The sequence below is a fragment of the Sorex araneus genome, chromosome 6 (genome assembly GCF_027595985.1).
Source record: "Sorex araneus isolate mSorAra2 chromosome 6, mSorAra2.pri, whole genome shotgun sequence".
NCBI lineage: Eukaryota > Metazoa > Chordata > Mammalia > Eulipotyphla > Soricidae > Sorex > Sorex araneus.
Genome location: NC_073307.1, coordinates 98,647,346 through 98,664,036, shown reverse-complemented (window position 1 = coordinate 98,664,036; position 16,691 = coordinate 98,647,346). Strand labels below are relative to the sequence as shown.

At 61.8% G+C, this 16,691-nt stretch overlaps 1 protein-coding gene across 5 annotated transcripts; it reads right to left on the bottom strand.

Moving 5' to 3' along the window:
* Nucleotides 1-1,107: 1,107 nt before the first annotated feature.
* On the bottom strand, nt 1,108-16,490 carry FAM118A (family with sequence similarity 118 member A). 5 transcript variants are annotated; one of them, XM_055143169.1, is made up of 9 exons: nt 16,175-16,479; nt 9,347-9,402; nt 7,830-8,085; nt 7,087-7,308; nt 6,078-6,206; nt 4,361-4,646; nt 3,263-3,295; nt 2,783-2,866; nt 1,108-2,048 (listed from the first exon to the last, which is right to left on the bottom strand). In XM_055143169.1, the coding sequence occupies exons 2-9, from the start codon at nt 9,391-9,393 to the stop codon at nt 2,029-2,031; spliced, it is 1,077 nt and encodes a 358-aa protein (XP_054999144.1). In that variant the 5' UTR covers nt 9,394-9,402; nt 16,175-16,479; the 3' UTR covers nt 1,108-2,028. The 5 variants fall into 5 exon arrangements, with proteins under 5 accessions (XP_054999144.1, XP_054999146.1, XP_054999145.1 ...); XM_055143171.1 differs by having other exon boundaries at nt 7,830-8,082; nt 16,175-16,475; XM_055143170.1 differs by lacking the exon at nt 16,175-16,479 and adding an exon at nt 12,324-12,624.
* Nucleotides 16,491-16,691: the final 201 nt, after the last annotated feature.

The following is a 16,691-nucleotide window of genomic DNA, read 5'->3' as shown; positions in this document are numbered from 1 at the left end:
GCAGGTCCACAGCCTCCAAGGGCTCAGCAAGCCAAGTAGGCCGGCGTGCCCGTACCTCGATATATATATATTTTTTTAATTCTTTTATTAATTCACCATCGATAATTTTTTAACTCATGTAACCACTTAAAAATGTGGACTTTTCCAGGGCTGGAGCAATAGCACAGCGGGTAGGGCGTTTGCCTTGCACGCGGCCAACCCAGGTTCGATTCCCAGCATCCCATAGGGTCCCCCAAGCACTGCCAGGAGTAATTCCTGAGTGCAGAGCCAGAAGTAACCCCTGTGCATTGCCAGGTGTGACCCAAAAAGCAAAATGAAAAAAAAAAAAAAAAAAGTGGACTTTTCCAGCTTGAGGCCACAAACAAACTAGACCTTATTTTACCTCTGACCCATGTTTATCACAGACAAAATTAAGTATAAGCAAATGCGACATACTCATACTCTGCCTAATTGACCCTTCATACACATTTCCCTTCCTTAAATGACCATTAACTGCACTGGCTAAATTCAACCCTTTCAGCAGAGGCCTCAGCCCCTTCCTGAAGCACGCAGAGCTCATCCTGGACTGTCGAGCAATCTGTGATCATGCTATCCTGCGGGGGCTGGAGAGTACAGTGGGGAAGGCGCTTGCCTTGCACGTACCCAACCTGGAGTCAATTCCTGGCACCACATATGGTCCCCGGGAAACTGCCAGAGCATCACCGGTTGTGACCAAAGACTTAATGCTGTCCTGTGTCTGGCGACATGCGATTCAGATCTCCCCCTGTGACTGCACTATGTAAATGTTTCTTTAAAAAATTTATCATGCAGCTTTTTTTTTTTTTTTTGCCCAGGAATGGGGGTTCTGAGGCCCCAGTGTCGGGGATGGAACCACAGCCTTAGAGCCCTGAACAGTCTCTCCAGCTGGTAAAATGGGGTGAGGGTTCAAATCCTAGAGCACATGCCTGGCATGGCAGAGCCCCAGTCTGACCCCCAGCACCAGGGGGGCGGGCCCTATTTTAAATAACATTCAGATCATCAGCTGATTCAACACTGAAAGGGACTCAGGCCAAAATTCCCCAGCACAGGACAGTCAACCTTTCAAAAAAGAGCGGAGTGGAGCCCAAGGCAGAAATTAAAGTTTTATTTATGACCAGGTAACATAGAGGGATTGTTTTCATGCGTCCAAAAGGAAAAGGAGAACAAGGTCTAAGCAGGTCTGTGGCTGCCCGCTGCCCGCACACCCTCCTCAACTTTTTCCAGCTGTGGGAAGCCCCAGTGCCCAGTGTGCTACGAGGGGATGCAGCCAATAGAGGCCACCTCTGCGCATGCCCAAAGCCCGCCAGCCCTGGAAGCCACCTGAGGCGTGGCAGGTCCTTCCAGGCTGGGCCAGCCTCCCGCTGTGCATCTCCCCTGCTGTGGGCCGGAGAAGGGCTGAGGTAGGACGAGGCTGGCAAGCGCACTATGGGGGAAAGCCTGGTCCTGCGCCCCACTTCATCGCCAGCTCCACACCCTCCTGCGCTAGGAAAAGGCCTCCGGGAGGCCACAGTCAGGCTGACTGGCGGGGTCTCTGGAGGGGGACTGCACGACCGGCCACAGTCCTGTCTGGAGACTCCGTTTAACAGCAGAGCCAACGCTCAGAACGGTCCCTACCGTAACAGGTTTCCACAGACACTGTAGGACGTGTCTTATTTTCTTTGGCAACTACTGTTGCTGAGACAGTCTTCACCTGCTTCGCCAGGAAGCCCTGTGGGGGGTGTCCGTGGACCAGGAAGCACAGCGCCCTCCCCATGGTGGTCCTGAGGTAGCAGTGCATGAGTCCGCACGGAGCGTACCTGAAGTGTGCGCGCAGCCTCCCCGGTGCAGCCCGCCTGGGGACGCTCCTGCCCAGCCCAAGGGCCACAGCACACAGGGCTCTTTGGGGGTCTGTGATGTTTAACGGAGATCCCGTGGGGAGTTCTCGGAACATTCCTCATCGTTGGGTGTGGCACTGCGGTTACAGAAGGCTGGTTTTTCAAGTTGCAGGTTTTATTGGTAGTTTTGGGGACTTCAAGACCCTCCAGCATCATCTGTTTAAGGAAAGGAGACGGGGGCATCAAGACGGGTCTCTCATGCGGAGAGCAGTCTGGGTTTCTTCCGGGCCCGGGAGTGAAGGCGCAGCTGTGTGGAAAGAGCAGCCACGTCTAGCACCTGAGCTCGGTTGGTGAACCCCGAGCGGTCTGGGCACAGGGCAGCTCTTTTCACGTCCGTAGTGGGCGCCATCAGCAAGGGCGGGAGCACGGGAAGGAGGAAGGCTGGGGAGCCGGGCGCTGCAGGCGGGGGAATGCAGTGCAAGTCACCCAGACCCGTCTCGTGGCCTCAGAGGCAGCAAGGACGTGCAGGTTTCCCCAAGACACCCCTCCCGCTAGGCCTCGGGACCCAAAGCTGACTGAACCCCTGAGCGGAGATCGCTGTGGCGCCTTCTCCACACTCTACCCGTGACCCCAGCAGCAACGCTGCCCTGTCCCCACAGGCTGTACGCTCTGGACTACCGCCACCTGGGAGCCTCTGCAGGGACCAGGGAAACCCACAGCAGCCTGTCCCGGGCTGGCCCGGTGTCAAGAGCATCTCTGGGGGTCGTCCCTGGGCACTGGTCAGTTCAGTGCCCCCTTGCTTGGCTCCTTTTTCGGGCACCTCCCGGGGCCGATGAGAGGCCACGCCCCCATTCCTCCATCAAGGACCCTGATGGCAAACCCACCAACATGCCGCCCCCACCAGAGAGAACAGCAGGAGGCGAGGCCCAAAGAAAGAGCGAGCACAGTACCCGGAGCTGACTGCCGGGTCTTCTTGGAGCCTTCCAAGCCGTTCTCTTCCGACTTCCTCTTTGCACAGTCCTGACAGGCGTTACCTGAGAGAGGAAACTCGCTGATTCCACATCCCTCCAGGGGCCACACGCCCAGCGGAAACCCACTCGGGCACAGGCCGACCGCCGCGGGGAGCCCCAGACTGGCAGGTTCCCACCTCTCCTCAAGGAGGTGTGAAGTGGGGGACCAGTGCACGGCCCCCCACCGCTCCCCACCTGAGGCCCCCAACTGGCGCCCCAGCTGCTCCCACTCAGGCCCTGCTAATCCCGCCGCTGCCCAGAGAGGAGAGATGCGGCAGCAGGCGGCGAGCAGGCAGCCCGGGCAGGGTCCCAGGAGGGTGAGCAGGAGCCAACCTCCCTGCAGGCCCCGCCCGCGGCTGCTGGCACAGGCGCCCGTTCAGGGGGGCAGAGGAGGAGGACGGGGAGGAGGAGGCGCTTTACCCAGCAGCGTGGTGCTGTCCACTCGATCGGCATCTGGGGAAGAAAGAAATGGTGACAGGCGGGCGGGCAGGGAGGCTGCTGGGGCCTGGGCGGGGCAGGGCACAGGCTGCGCTCTGGGTGGACACCTCGTGGGTCAAGGGCACCGTCCTTAAGGACACCATCCCAGGTAAGTGCCAGAGGTGTCGGCCCTGGGCCAGCTGTCGCAGAAACAGCCCGAGCGCCTGGTCCTGGTCCCCGACAGCAGTGCGTGTGGCGGCCAGAGAGCAACACTGGGAGTGAGAGGAGGGGTTCGGCCACCCACACCCCGACAGGGTCAGGCAGGGATGCCAGGAACGGACACTCGCTCGAGACCCCAACTGCAAGTCCAGACCCCCAGGAACCTCCTCGACAAGCTGACCCCCATTGGCGCTGACCTTCAAGACACGCCGGGACTTAGGAGAGGACACTGCCCAGGGCACTCTCCTGCACATGACAGACCCTGGGTCAATCCCAGAACACTGGCAGGAGTGATCCCTGAGCACTGCTGGTGTGGCCCAAGCATCAGGAAAAACACAAAAAGGAGGCAAAGTCACAGCACTGTTGTGCCCTGCTCCCGTCTCTCGGCACAGTGCCACCCGCCCCCATTTCTGGCTGGAAATGCACCTGAGTAGGTGAGGCTGGGCTCAGCCATGCACTCGGCTATGCTGACCTTGTTCTCATGTTCAAGGTCCAGCTGGCCCTACCCCTGGTTTCCCGTTACAGTGAAATGAGAGTTGGCAGAGCCGCCAAGGGTGCCAGCATCCATGTTTCATGGTGCCCGACTCAGCTCCGTGCCCATTCTGCAGGAGAGCAGCTCCCCAGATGGACCCCCAGGAGCCCCCAGAGCCGTGCAAGAAGCCTGCCCACCGGTACACTGACAATGGGGAAGAAATCTTGAACCTGGTAAGGCCGCAGCGATAGTACAATGGCCAGGGTGCCAGCCTCACATGCGGTCAAACTGGCACCCCCCAGGGTCCCCCGAGCCCCAGCAGGAGAGATCCCTGAGTGCAGGGTCAGGAGTCAGCTCTGAGCACAGAGTGTGTGCGGCACCAACACAACAAAACAAAACAGATCTCAAACCTGGACTTCGCTGTCTGCAGATCTGAGTGGCCAGGTCCTGCACGTAGCCTGGGAAGTAGTCGAAACAGTCCCCGTAGGACACGACTTTGATGCCATGCAGAAGCATGTCCGCCTGGTGCTTGAAGAAGTGGTCCTCGTCCTCCTTGAGCACCAGCATGTAGTGTTCCAGGTCCACCTTGTCGGGCACCGAGTAGAGGAAGAGCGCCTGGAAGATCTGGTCTCGGAGCGTCTCCCCGCAGCCCACAAACAGGAAGGACTTGGTGCGGTACAGGCCCTGCAGGACCTCCTGCAAACACACACACAGCGCTGCACACTCGCCCCGCCGCCGAGGAACCCATGCACAGAACCAGCGTCCTCTCTTGGGACCCCAGCGGGAGAGACGAAGCACAGGCTCCCGATCACCCGGCAGGCCGCCCACTCAGACCCCCCATGCTGGAGCACTTTGAGAGGAAGACATGGAGACAGGCACGAGTCCCACAGGGGGCCCTGCCTGAGCGGGCGCTGCTGCCCTCCCCAGCCTCACACGGTCTCCCCTATATGGGATGAGCTGCCGGGTTGTTTAAGTCTGGACATGCTCAGATTTTTTTCCCCTTAAATCAAGGGTAATAAGGTCCCTGGGCCCAGAAGCCCAGTGCCAGCCTGCTGCCGGCAGGAACATTTTCTCCCAGCAGAGGGAGGCGCGACACCACTGCGCGCGCTCAGGCTCCTGGCCAAGCCCTCTCAGTGCTTCGAAGATTCTCAGGGGTTTCTGTATCGAAACTCTCGAGGAATGTCTGTCCTATCTGCATGTTGCCCTTCCTCGGCCTTTGTTCCCCATGGCTCTGAGGAACGCTGCGTGTGATATGGAGTATGTTGCTGAAGAGAGAACAGTGATAGCACGGTTTTCCTCGAAAGCCTCATCTTTCCGTTTTTTTAAACAAGCCGTGATAAATACTGGAAGGAGGGGGGAAGGGAGGGCTTGCGACGGTCCCAGAGTCCCAGCGTTCAGCCAGGCTTCTGGCCAGCTGGCAGTGTGTGGCGCCACCTCACCTGGGGTCACCTGTGCTTACAGTCTGGCAAACGTCTAGCATTCACGAGTGTTGAATTCAGACCTTCTGGTTTTCAGTGGGAGCTTTGTTTGTTTTTGGGCTACACCCAGGGCTCAGGGCTTATTCCTGGCTCTGCACTCAGAGATCATTCCTGGCAGGCTCGGGGGAACGTGGAATGCGGAGGATCAAGCCCAGGTCAGCCATGTGCAAGGACGTGCCCTCCCCGCTGTACTGTCTCCCTGGCCCCAGGAATTTATACTTTTAAGTATGGTCACAAATAGAGAGGGGGAGGGAAGGAGAGGGGAGAGAGGGGGAGTAAAAGGGAGAGGGAGAGAGAGGGGGAGAGCAGCATGGCCTAAGACCACTCACAGACACGGGTCTCAGTGGGGCGCTGGACATGCCTTTGAAACACCAACCAACAGGAAAGGAGGGGACAGGGCCCTGAGAGTCTGCCTGGCACGTGGCCAACCGGGTTCAATCCGCAGCACCCCATTCAGTCCCCCAGCACTGCCAGCACTGCAGTCCCTGAGCCAGGAGTAAGCAGAGTGCATGCCAGGTATGACCCAAACCACCCCCAGACAAAAAACGGGCAATTAAAACCAGGCAATCAAGGCTCTGAACAGCTGCTGCCTGAGCCAGACGGACCATACAGCCCCCAGAGACGCCGTGCACGGAGGAAGTCGCCTTACCATGACTTCTGGGTCTTGAGTCACATCTTTGTAGCCTGAGGGATCCAGGACCAAGCCGCAGGGGTCCGTGTACAAGCCGTGGATGTGAAGAACTCCGTAGCGGACGTGCCCGCGTGCCCACTGCAGGACCTGGAGAGGCAGGGCGGGGCAGGACGAACCCAGTGCCACTCAGCATGGACGTGGGACACATCTAACCGGAGCCCGTGGCCCTGCCCACGGATGCCCCTGTGCGTGGCAGGGACCCGCTCCGGGCGGGGGTGTGGGCACTGTGAGCGGGAAGCCCAGGGTCACCCCACACTCCCTGGTCTGGCCAAAACATTTTAATTTTCTAATTAATTTTCTTGAGGGGTGCCGGGGACGACACACCAGCCCTGCGTAGGGCTCACTCCTGGCTCTGCTCGGGGATCACCCCGGCTGTACTCAGGACTGTATGTGGTGCCCAGGGTCAGACCCACGTCAGCAGCTTTTGCAAGGCCAGCGCCCTGGCTGCCACCTTATCTCTCCGTCCCCTGACCTCCACAGAATCATTTTACTCCTAAGAGAAGCTCGGCTCCTGGCCTGACTGTCCCTGTGATGTTATGTCTACACAGCTTCCTTAAAGAGATACACAGGGCCAGTGAGAGTACAGCGGGAAGGGCTCTGCCTCGGACATGACCAACCTGGGTCCCATCCCCAGCACCCACAGGGACCCCCTCACCTCCCTGCCTGCCCCCATCAAAGACTTAGGATGGAGCGGTCAGGGAGACAGGCTGGGAGCTCCAAGGACACCCCCGGGCACTCCCGAGCACTGCTGCTAGCGCCCCAATTCCCAGCCCCAGGGGTCGGTTTCCCTCTCTCGCCTGTCCATCACCCACCCGGCCCCGTTTCCCACCCCACGGAACAGAGGTGGGGTCCCCTGCCCTTCTGCAGGCAGGACGCACAAAGGGAGCGCGGCCCTGGCCCCGGTGCTGGAGACGCTGGGCTCGAATCCAGTCAGAGGGTGGGGGAGGGCTGGCTCGGCGGGACGCACCTTGGTCTTGTCCTTCAGGTCCAGAGACTGCATGGGCCGGTTCTGCTGCTGCCCGAAGAGCTCAAGCAGGTTGTCGTAGTTGGTGGTGAGCACCAGCGTGCCGCGCTCCATCAGGCTCAGGATGGACTGCAGCACCAGGGGGTTCTGGATGTGCTGCTCGAGGCTGTCGAACACCTCCATCAGGCAGTCCTGGAAGAAGTTGGGCTTGGTGTCGCCCGTGCGCTAGGGAGGGACAGAAGGACGGACGTTCTCTCAGCACTGCGAGCCTGCGCACTGGCAGGAAGAAAGCAGCCCCAGCCCCGGGGGGATGAGTAAGCGCAGAGGCAAGTGGACAGACGGGCAGCAGTGCGCAGGGCAGTGCACCGAGACAGCAGGGCAGGCCTGCCCCGGGCTGGGCCTTCCCACTGCGATGGGGTCGGGCATGTGCCAACATGTGTGGTCAGGTGAAAGCAGGTCCCCAACTCCACAGCACCATGGCCCCGCACCAAAGGACAACAGACCGACCCCGTCACACAGTTTGGCCAGAGGGTTCCCAGTGGCGACAGCCCTGCAGATCGTCCCTCTTGGCTGCCTCCCTGCAGCGCTCTGGGCCTCACCCCTGCCCACTGGAATCACTGGGTTTCCAGTGGACACGAAACGACCAGTGTGGCCCGAGGCCAGCTCCCACAGGTGGGCCCTGACCTCACCTTCTCCAGAGCCACCATGTCCCCACTGACCCCCACATGCCATCAGGAAAGACTCACAGGGGACATCTTCCGGATGAGGTCGTGGGCCACCACCAGCAGGTCCCGGTCCTTGGTCACCTTCCTGCGGAACTCAGCGATGTCCCCGGGGTGCAGCACCTCCAACTGCTCTGCCGCCTCGATGACCGCCTCAATGCAGCTGCGCCAGGAGCACAGGGCAGGGATCCCGGGGGCCACCGCTGCGCTCACTCCTGTCCCGATGACCAGCAGCAGCTCCTGGGGCTGCTTCCGAATGAGGCTTTTTAAAAACTTTCTACTTAAAGACAAGAGGGCAGAGGCCACACGTTACCAGAGAAGCTGCGACCTGCAGTGGCGGGGCCGCCCCACCTCCCACCACACCCCTCCTGCTCTCCAGGCGAGAAAGCCTGAGGTTGAGTGCTGTCCGGCTCTGCCTCAGCGCTGTGACCATGCTCACGTGCCATCCCTGTGACGGCCTCAGAACCCGCAGGAGACGCCGCTTCCTGGGCAGACAGCACGGGGAGGCACTGGCTTCGCAGGCAGGCAGCCCTAGTTTGATCCCCGGCACCACACAGGGTTCCCCACGCACCACCTCAGCTTACTCCTGAGCACTAAACCAGGAGCAGCCCACGCAGTGCTGGGTATGTGGGGACCTCCCCCAACTCCTACCCCACCCCCACAAAAACTAAGCTGCCTCCTGAGGAGATCAAGTCTTTGGGATCACTAATGAGAATTCTGTCAAACAGGGCTGGTGTGTCTGTTTTGGGGCCACAACCAGCAGTACTCAGCGGTACTCCCGGCCCTGTGCTCAGGGGACCCTTGTGGGTGCAAGATAAGCCTTTCAGCCACAGTATCACTCCCACCCCAGAAATTAAACTATTAAGTGTTCTGAAACTAAGAATGGGATTTGGTTTTGTTTTTCACCTTCTTTTGGTTTGTTTCTGGTGGGTTTTTTGTTGGGTTTTATTTTTGAGCCACAACTGGAGGTGCTCAGGGGACCACATGGGGTGCCGGGGATTGAAGTCAGCTGTGTACGAGGCAAGGGCCCTACCCATTGTACTAGCTCACTCCCTACCCCATTTTTTTTTTGCTTATTTTTGAAAGCAGGACTTAAGAACGATGGTTTACAACTATGAATCAAATATATCACGCAAAAAACAAAAAATCTCAATGATTTCAGTTCCTTTGAAGCTGCAAATTACTTGTGAATCCAGTGATCCTCCTTTACACTGCTAAGTCTTACAGTTTTCTGCACTTAACAACCTGACCCACTGATGAGTGCTCCTGCCTGCCACTTTCTAACAAGCAACTCCTGCATCCACTTGTGAGCTAAGTATTTCTTCCTGGCCCGAGTGGGAGCCAAGGCCCCCAGTCATCATGTACGGTCAAATCCGTGGGCAGAAAAAGAACTGTTCTCACGCAGAAGGCAAAGACAGAAATTGGCCTTGGCGTTCCCTCCCCGCCCCTCAGCAGTGCAACCCTCACGGTGGTCCGGGGACACAACAGAGGAGGCTGGTGAGAGGCTGGGACCTGCCCAGAAGTGCACGGACTCCATTTACCTTGATTTCTGCTCGCTTCGATGTGCTGTCTTTTCCACAGAATCCATCTGGGAATCCTAAAGAGAAAAATCAATCAAGCGACTTATTTTGCCTTGTTACAAATTGTTCCATTAGTACCCTGAAGAACGCAAGGGTTGGGATTCAAAGCAAAACTCTTTGCTAAAGAAATAAATCATATAAAAATCCACACAAAGCGACTATCAGTGTGCAGGATCGCAGACGGGTGCGGGTGCAGCGCCCCTGGGGAGGGCAGCAGGCACTCGGGGACATGGGCACAGGGCTGTGCATCGCAGGGCTCAATTCCGGAGGTGCTGGGACATGGACACGGATGACTCAATGCAAAAGCCAGGCGAGGAGCTGCGGGGCAGGCTGCTGCTCCAGGGGACGCGGGGTGCTGTGAGAAGGGCCCAGTGAGGCGCCCAGTCCCCCCAAGGCCGACGGAAACCCAAGGCAGAGAAATGAGATCACTCCAGGCTGACCCAGGAAAGGAATCAAACCAACAAGGTCTTTATTGCCAAACGCCTCCTGAGCCTGTTTCCCAGGACACGCCCACCCAGTTCTGACCGGTCTATTACACAAAGGTCAGAGACAGCGTTTTTAAATCCTATAATCTCACTACCTGGAAGCAGCAACTGTTTGCATTTGCATATTAGCCTCTAGACACTTACAAACATTTTCTAGACAAGATTCACAACTCCAAATTAATAGCTTGGGGGCCAGGGCTGTGGCTCAGGGGCAGAGCACTAACCTGCACTGTGAGGCCCTGGGTTGATCCCCAGCACCACAGGTGGGGATACATCTTATCTACACCCACCACAATGACGACTATCTCTGTGCACAAAGCTTTTCATCTGGCTTGACATGATTCAGGAGGGCACCAGAGCGATAGCACAGTGGGTGGGGTGTTTGCCCAGGTTCCATCCCGCATCCCACTAATTCCTGAGAGCAGAGCCAGAAGTAATCCCTGAGCATCGCCGGGTGTGACCCAAAAAGCCAATATATTTTTTTTTTAAAAAAAAGGAAAGAAAGAAATGATTCAGGAGGAATGTCTGAGGAGAACAGCTGAGCTGTGGGACCAGACGCTAAGATCGCACACAATCCAGCCCAGCCACCTCCCAGCCTCCCAGCCTCCCAGCCTGCGGGCGGGGAACCAGGAAGTTCCCACGTGACCAGCCCTCAGTGAGAACCACCTTTTCAGGGCTATAATCTTTTTGTTTCCAACTAGATTTTCCAGGGTAACTCAGACCATAAACACCACCAGGATTTGCTGGGTCTTAATCTTAGGCAAGGTGATTCACGAGCTCGGTGACAGCAGGGTCTCATGCATAAACCACTCCACAGGGCTCCCTGCACCAGGCCCAGAGCTATGCCCGGCTCTGCTGCCTCAGCTTTTGTGTCAGCACTGTTCGGTTTCACAGGGAAGTGACGCCCAGAGAAACAAGCCTTGGGCACCCAAGCACAGCCGTCTCAGCGCCTGTTCCCACTGGCCAACAGGGAAGGGACAGGGCTCAGAGCCCCCACTAAGGTGGAGGGGGCTGCAGAAATGGCTCAACTGACTGACCGGCAGACAGGAGGCCTCGGCTCATCCCAGGCACTGCCTTGAGTGACCCTCGAGAATAAGCTGGGAGTGGCCCCTGAGCACTCCACGGTGTGGGGGGAAAGAAAGCCCAGGTCCAGGGTAGGACACCGAGGGCCAGAGATGCCGGAAACAGGTCACTCCAGCGGCCTTCCTGCCGCCCGCCCGCCCTATGCAAATACAGTCACCAAACAGCTGGGCTACTTGTGACCCACAGCTGGTTCCTAACTAAGCCGTCAGTGATGGGGTTTCCCCTGCATCTACGCTCCTGAGCAACTCTGGACCTGCTCTGGGACCTCAGTGTCCAACTCTGACTGTCCCCAGTCCACGGCTCACCGGCCAGACCCAGGGATTCTTGTGCTGAGCGGCGGGGAAAGCTGAGGTCCCTCCCGTGCAAGGCACGCTGGGAGTTCAGTCAGGCCCATCTGGGGTCCTGACTCCCTCTCCCTACCCCCGCTGCAGCATCACCACAGAAAGCCAGCCTCCGCCCCCGGGGTAAGACACCCTGTGAGCTGCCCTGGGAGAAGCCCAGCCTCTGAGAGAAGGCTTCCGTCACCTCAGCAAGACAACACTGAGGACCGGGGTGGGAGTTGTCCCGGGGCCACCCCAGCGTTATTCAGAGCAGCTGGGGGGCTAAGGGCTCAGCGCTCAGGCCCAGCAGGCTGGCGTGACCAAGGCCACTGCGGCAGAGCTGGGGACCCGGCTCAGGCCTCAGGCATGCGGCCTGGGCTGCCCCGGGGCCCCGGGAGTGCTGTCCAGTCAGCCACCTAAGGCCAGGAATGGCGCAGAGCTGACACCGCTGCGGTTTCCCCGGCGCCACAGGGCCCAGAGCCCCTTCAGAGGAAGCTCCCGGGAGCCCCTGGCACCACTCCCTCACGTGCCCACCCTGCTGCCTCAGCACAAAGCCTCAGAAAACTACATTTACTCCAGCACCTTGTACAGACAATTACAGCTACAGTGAAAAATCAAAATACTCCATTCACGGGGCTGGAGAGCATCCAAGGGGCGGGGGTCGGCCTCACACGCAGACAACACCCAGCACCCCACATGGTTCCTCGAGTCCGCCAGGAGCAAGTCCAAGTGCAGAGCCAGGAGCATGCCCTGAGCACCGCCAGCTGTGCCTCAGAAACAGTGTATCCCACTCACACTCCTCCCAAACACAAGACCGAACTGCACCTCCACACGCTGCGCTCACCCCTAAAGTGAAACCATCTCCAGGTTTTCAGTAAAGCACAGCCTCTGACAGAGCGTAGGAGAGTCCCTGAGAGCCGGTCCAGGCCCAGGGCCGTCCCTCACTCTCCGAGAGGCGCCTCCAGAGCGCAGGCCGGGGCCCGATTACCCTGCGCCTCCGAACACAGCTGCCCATATTTAGACATCTACAGCCCATCAGACTCCCATTACCTCATTTCCTGTTCCTCAGGCAACAACACGAGCATCAGCGCCAAACCCCAAGGAACCGGCACAAGCACCCGAGTCTCCTCGCGGCTGGGCCTCGGGCGGGGAAGGCTGCGGCGGTGAGAAAGTGAAACCTTGGTGGCCCAGATCCTCCGGAACATTCTTCCGAGCCAATCAGAGTGCAGGCAGAAGGAATGGGAGCCCGCAGGGACCCGCCAAGCTGTGTCCCTGCGTTTCCTTGGTGACCCAGGCGTCACCACAGTCGGCAGGCCCAGAGCCAAGTCATCGCAGCAACCGGCAGCCTTTCTGAAAGGCAGCCCAGGCCCAGCACAGGTCACTGAGCAGCGGCAGCCTCAGCAGTCTCAAGAACCCTGGAGTCGAGGCCTCGGGCTGGGGACAGCCCAAGGGGCTGGGGCGTGCTCCCAGCTGCACACCGGGGCACCCCCCCAGTATCCAGATGGTGAGTATTTCATGACCTGGCACCGGGACAGTCGCACTGCCTTGCTCCTCCCACCCCAGCGCCCAAACTGGGGTAAGAGGAGAGGACAGGCTTCAGGCTGCTGCAGGGCAGAACACAGGACAGCGGGGAGGCCCCAGGACGGCCCCCAAAGCACTCCGGACCCATTAGCCGGGACTAGTGAAGCACAGCCCCCATGTCCCCAGCCCCGTGGTCCCGAGCCTTCTCCGGCACCTAGTGCCCGACTCGCCGACTCTGGGGGGGGACCCGACTTCCTGCTTACGGCACCTGGCCAGAGCGTGGTCAACCCTGTGACAAAAGGCCTCCCTCCTGGAAGCTGACCTTGTCAAACCCGGAGGGCACACGCACTCCGCACGAGACACCAGCAGGGTCCCACCGGCAGCCGAGTCTCAGCACTACTCAGCACCAGCACTGCACCTTGCACAGAGAGGGTGGGAAGGAGTAAAGACCATGGTGAAAAGAGGAGGAGGAGGGCTGGAGCCATAGCACAGCGGGGAGGGCGTTGGCCTCGCACGCAGCTGACCCGGGTTCGATTCCCAGCATCCCATAGGGTCCCCTGAGCACCGCCAGGAGTAATTCCTGAGTGCAGAGCCAGGAGTGACCCAAGAAGCAAAAAAATAAAGGAGAGAAGACGGAACAGAGGGACTGTGGGACCCAGAGTGCGGCTGCCCCGGGGTGCTCCGGGCCCTCCCCTTAAGGAGGCCCTCTACATCCACATTTACATTTAACCGACCCTCCGGTATGCAAAGTCTAGCCCAACTGCAGAATGTGCTCCTGCTGTCGGCTGGTTCTCAGCAACAAACACCGCACTGCGGACAGGCCGCGCCCCCGGCCCGGGCTTCCCCCGTTTCTGCCTCTGTTTCTGCCTCTTAATTCCCAGGCCTGTCCACCCGGGCTGGGCCCAGCAACCACGGGGCATAGAGACGGGGCAGTGGAGAGAGAGACTGCCGAGACCGTCGTTGTTAAGGTAAAGAGCCTGTCACAGACTCTGCCTCCACTGAGCCCGTGGAGCCCAGACCAGGAGCCCCCGTCCTCCCGGGCTCCCAGACTCTCCTCAGAGGGGCCAGCGAGGAGCCGGGGTGGGACCCTGCCCGCGCACATGCCTGCGCCCGTCCGACCCGGCATCCCACAAGGCCTCCTGGGCACTGCTGGGAGTGACTCCTGAGCACCGCACGGGGCGGCCCAGAGACAGCGGGAGGCCATGCACCAGGCATGCCGCCCGCAGAGGACGCGCCGGTGCCCAGGCCCGGCCCAGGGGCTGCCCTGCGGCGCCAGGACGCTCATTTTCATCTGAGCCCTTCCCGGCAGGACTCCCACTGAGGCCCCGCACGCGCCCGCACCTGGCCCGGGCTGCTCCTCCCTCCCTCTGTTCCCGCTCACTCCCGCAGACTGCCCGCTGCTCTGGGGGCGGGCAGTGGACCTGGCGTCAGCGCTACCGGCACCAAGACCGGCACCACGGCATGGTTATGCACACGCAGGTGACCGGCCCGCCCAGTTCTCCGCGCTGGAGACTCAGCTCGCGAGTGAGGCGCCCCCACCCCGCCTCACTCCCGTTCTGCAAGGCCCTGTGACTCGGACCCGGGACCGGCCGTGTGCACGCCCCGGCCAAGAGCGCGTAGACACATGCATGCGTGCACACACACGCGTGCACACACACATGCACACCCACGCGCGCGCACGCCACCGCCACCACATCCCCCAGTTGCGGGCCCTGACCAAGGTGAGCGCGTGAGCGTGTTTGTGGCGTCGCTCCTGCAGGTCCCCTCAGGGGGCGGTTATCCGCGCTCTCACCTGGCCCCTGAGGGCGGTCACCATGGCAACGCCAGAGCCGCCCCGAGACGCAACTGCAGACACCCGCCAGCCAGCGCAGGGAGGCCAGCGCGGGGCTCCCTCCCGAGGCCTGCCCGGCGGGGCGACACGTGGCAGGGCGCAGCCCAAAGAAGCCTGTGGTCCTGAGGCGTGGGGCGCACGGCCGGCCCCTGAGGAGGAGGAAACGGCCTGCAGCGCCGGCCCGCGGCGGGCCAGGATCTAGGGCGGGCGTGAGGGCCCGGAGGGAGGCTCCGGCCGCCGAGTGGGACCGCGGGAGAGGGGCTGGGCCGTGGGGGCTGCTGCAAACCCCCTCCCGGACCAGGCCAGAATCTCGCCCCTCTGCAGGGCACGCCCCCCGCCCCCCACGCCCACACAGTCCCAAGCGCCTTCCTCGGCGGCAGATCTCCGCTCAGTGCTCGCCCGCCCAGTGCTCATCCGCCGTCCACCCCACCCCCGGCCTGAGGGCCTCCGGGAAGCCGCCGCCGGCGAGACACCCAGCGCGCAACAGCCCCCCCCAACCCCCCGTCCGTCCGCGCCAGCCTCCAGCCTCTCAGCCGGGCAGATAAGGGGGCGCGGGCCGGGCGGCGGCAGGCTGGGGCCAGGGGATCCAGAAGGACGGCCCCGCCCCCGCCCCGCACCCTCCCGAGAGGCCGCAGTGAACACCGGAAAGAGCCGAGCTGGGCCCCGGGAAGCCCAGTGGGCAGGGCCGGCCTCAAGGCTCCGCAGGGCGCGCCCCCCCGCCCCCGCCAGACAACAACAAACGGACCCTCAGGGAGCGGACTTGGGGGGGGGGGCGTTCGCCCGGCACGCGGTCGACCCGGGTTCGAGTCCCAACACCCCAGAGGGTCCCCCGAGCACCGCCAGGGATGACTCCCGAGCACAGAGCCAGGAGCGACCCCCGAGCATCGCCGGGTGGGACCCCCCAAAAAAAAGACTAAATAGGTCGAGTAAGTGTAGAATCCGCCCCCCACACTGAGGGGCGCGAGGGCCACCGCGCAGCACTGGACAGCAGAGTCCGGCCCGGGCTCTCCCGGGGGGAGGGACGCTGGGGGAGGGGCGGCAGGCGCGGAACCGCTGCCCGGAGTCTCCCCCGCCCCCACCGTCTCTCACCTGCCGCCCTCCCTCCCCTCCGGGAAGCCCTCCGGGAGTCGCGCTCCAAAGCGGCGGCGGAGACAGGGCAGCGGTCAGACCTGGGTTCGAACCCGGACACGCCGCCGGATTCCCCCAGCGGATCCCTGAGCACGGAGCCGGGAGTCGGCCCCGAGCAACGCCCAAATCCAAACCCGTGCAGGTGGGGCCGGGAGGGGCAGCCCTGGCCGGCGCCACGCCCCCCGCCCCGGACCCCCGCCCCGCAGAGCGCTCAAGCCGCGCTCCAGCCCCGCAGGCCGCTCACGGACACGGGGTCCCGAGGGGGGGAGGGGGCGCACACGCCGCGCGAGGCCGAGAGACGAGGCGCCCCGGGGTCCTCAGGGAAGATGACGAGGGGGCGGCGGGGTCCTGGCCGGGACGTTCCCCCGGAGGGCGCAGTCCTGAGGGTCTCGGCGCCGAGCCCGCCCCCGACGTCCCTCACCTGCGGGCCTCGCGCCTCGGCGGGCTGAGGGGAGCAGGGCCGGGGGCCGGGGGGACGCGAGCGGGACGGGAGCGAGAGCCCGAGGCACCGCCGCCCTCAGCCGCCTCAGCCGCCGCCTCAGCCTCAGCTCAGCCGCCTCAGCCGCCTCAGGCTCCTCAGCTGCCTCAGCCTCTTCAGCCGCCTCAGCCGCGGCTCCTCAGGGGCGCGCCGTGGCGCCACGCAAAGTCTTCCCCCAGAGCCCGCCTCGCTGCGCGCGAAGGTTCCGCCCAGACCAACCGCCGCGCCCGAAGGCCACGCCCAGTCGGGGGCGTGGCCAGATCCGCCCCTGGCGGTGAGGGCGTGGCCAAAACCTTGCGTCCCCCACCGCCCCCCAGCGTGGGCGGGGTCACGCTTTGTGTCTCGTTCGGATGGGGGCGTGGTCACGCCGCGCGCCCCGCCCCAAGCCGCCTCTCCCGGGCGTCGGGCGCAGGCGCGGAAGCTCACGGGGCGGGGCCGACGCTCGCCAGGCGGAACCTGC

What these genes read in the sequence shown, in the direction of transcription:
- FAM118A (XM_055143169.1), bottom strand. Translation starts at nt 9,393, where the DNA reads ATGGATTCTGTGGAAAAGACAGCACATCGAAGCGAGCAGAAATCAAG. An exon ending in CTGCAGACAGCGAAGTCCAG is followed by an intron (nt 3,296 to 4,360) that starts GTTTGAGATCTG and finishes TTTCTTCCCCAG; the next exon opens with ATGCCGATCGAGTGGACAGC. An exon ending in GGACAGCACCACGCTGCTGG is followed by an intron (nt 2,867 to 3,262) that starts GTAAAGCGCCTC and finishes TTCCTCTCTCAG; the next exon opens with GTAACGCCTGTCAGGACTGT.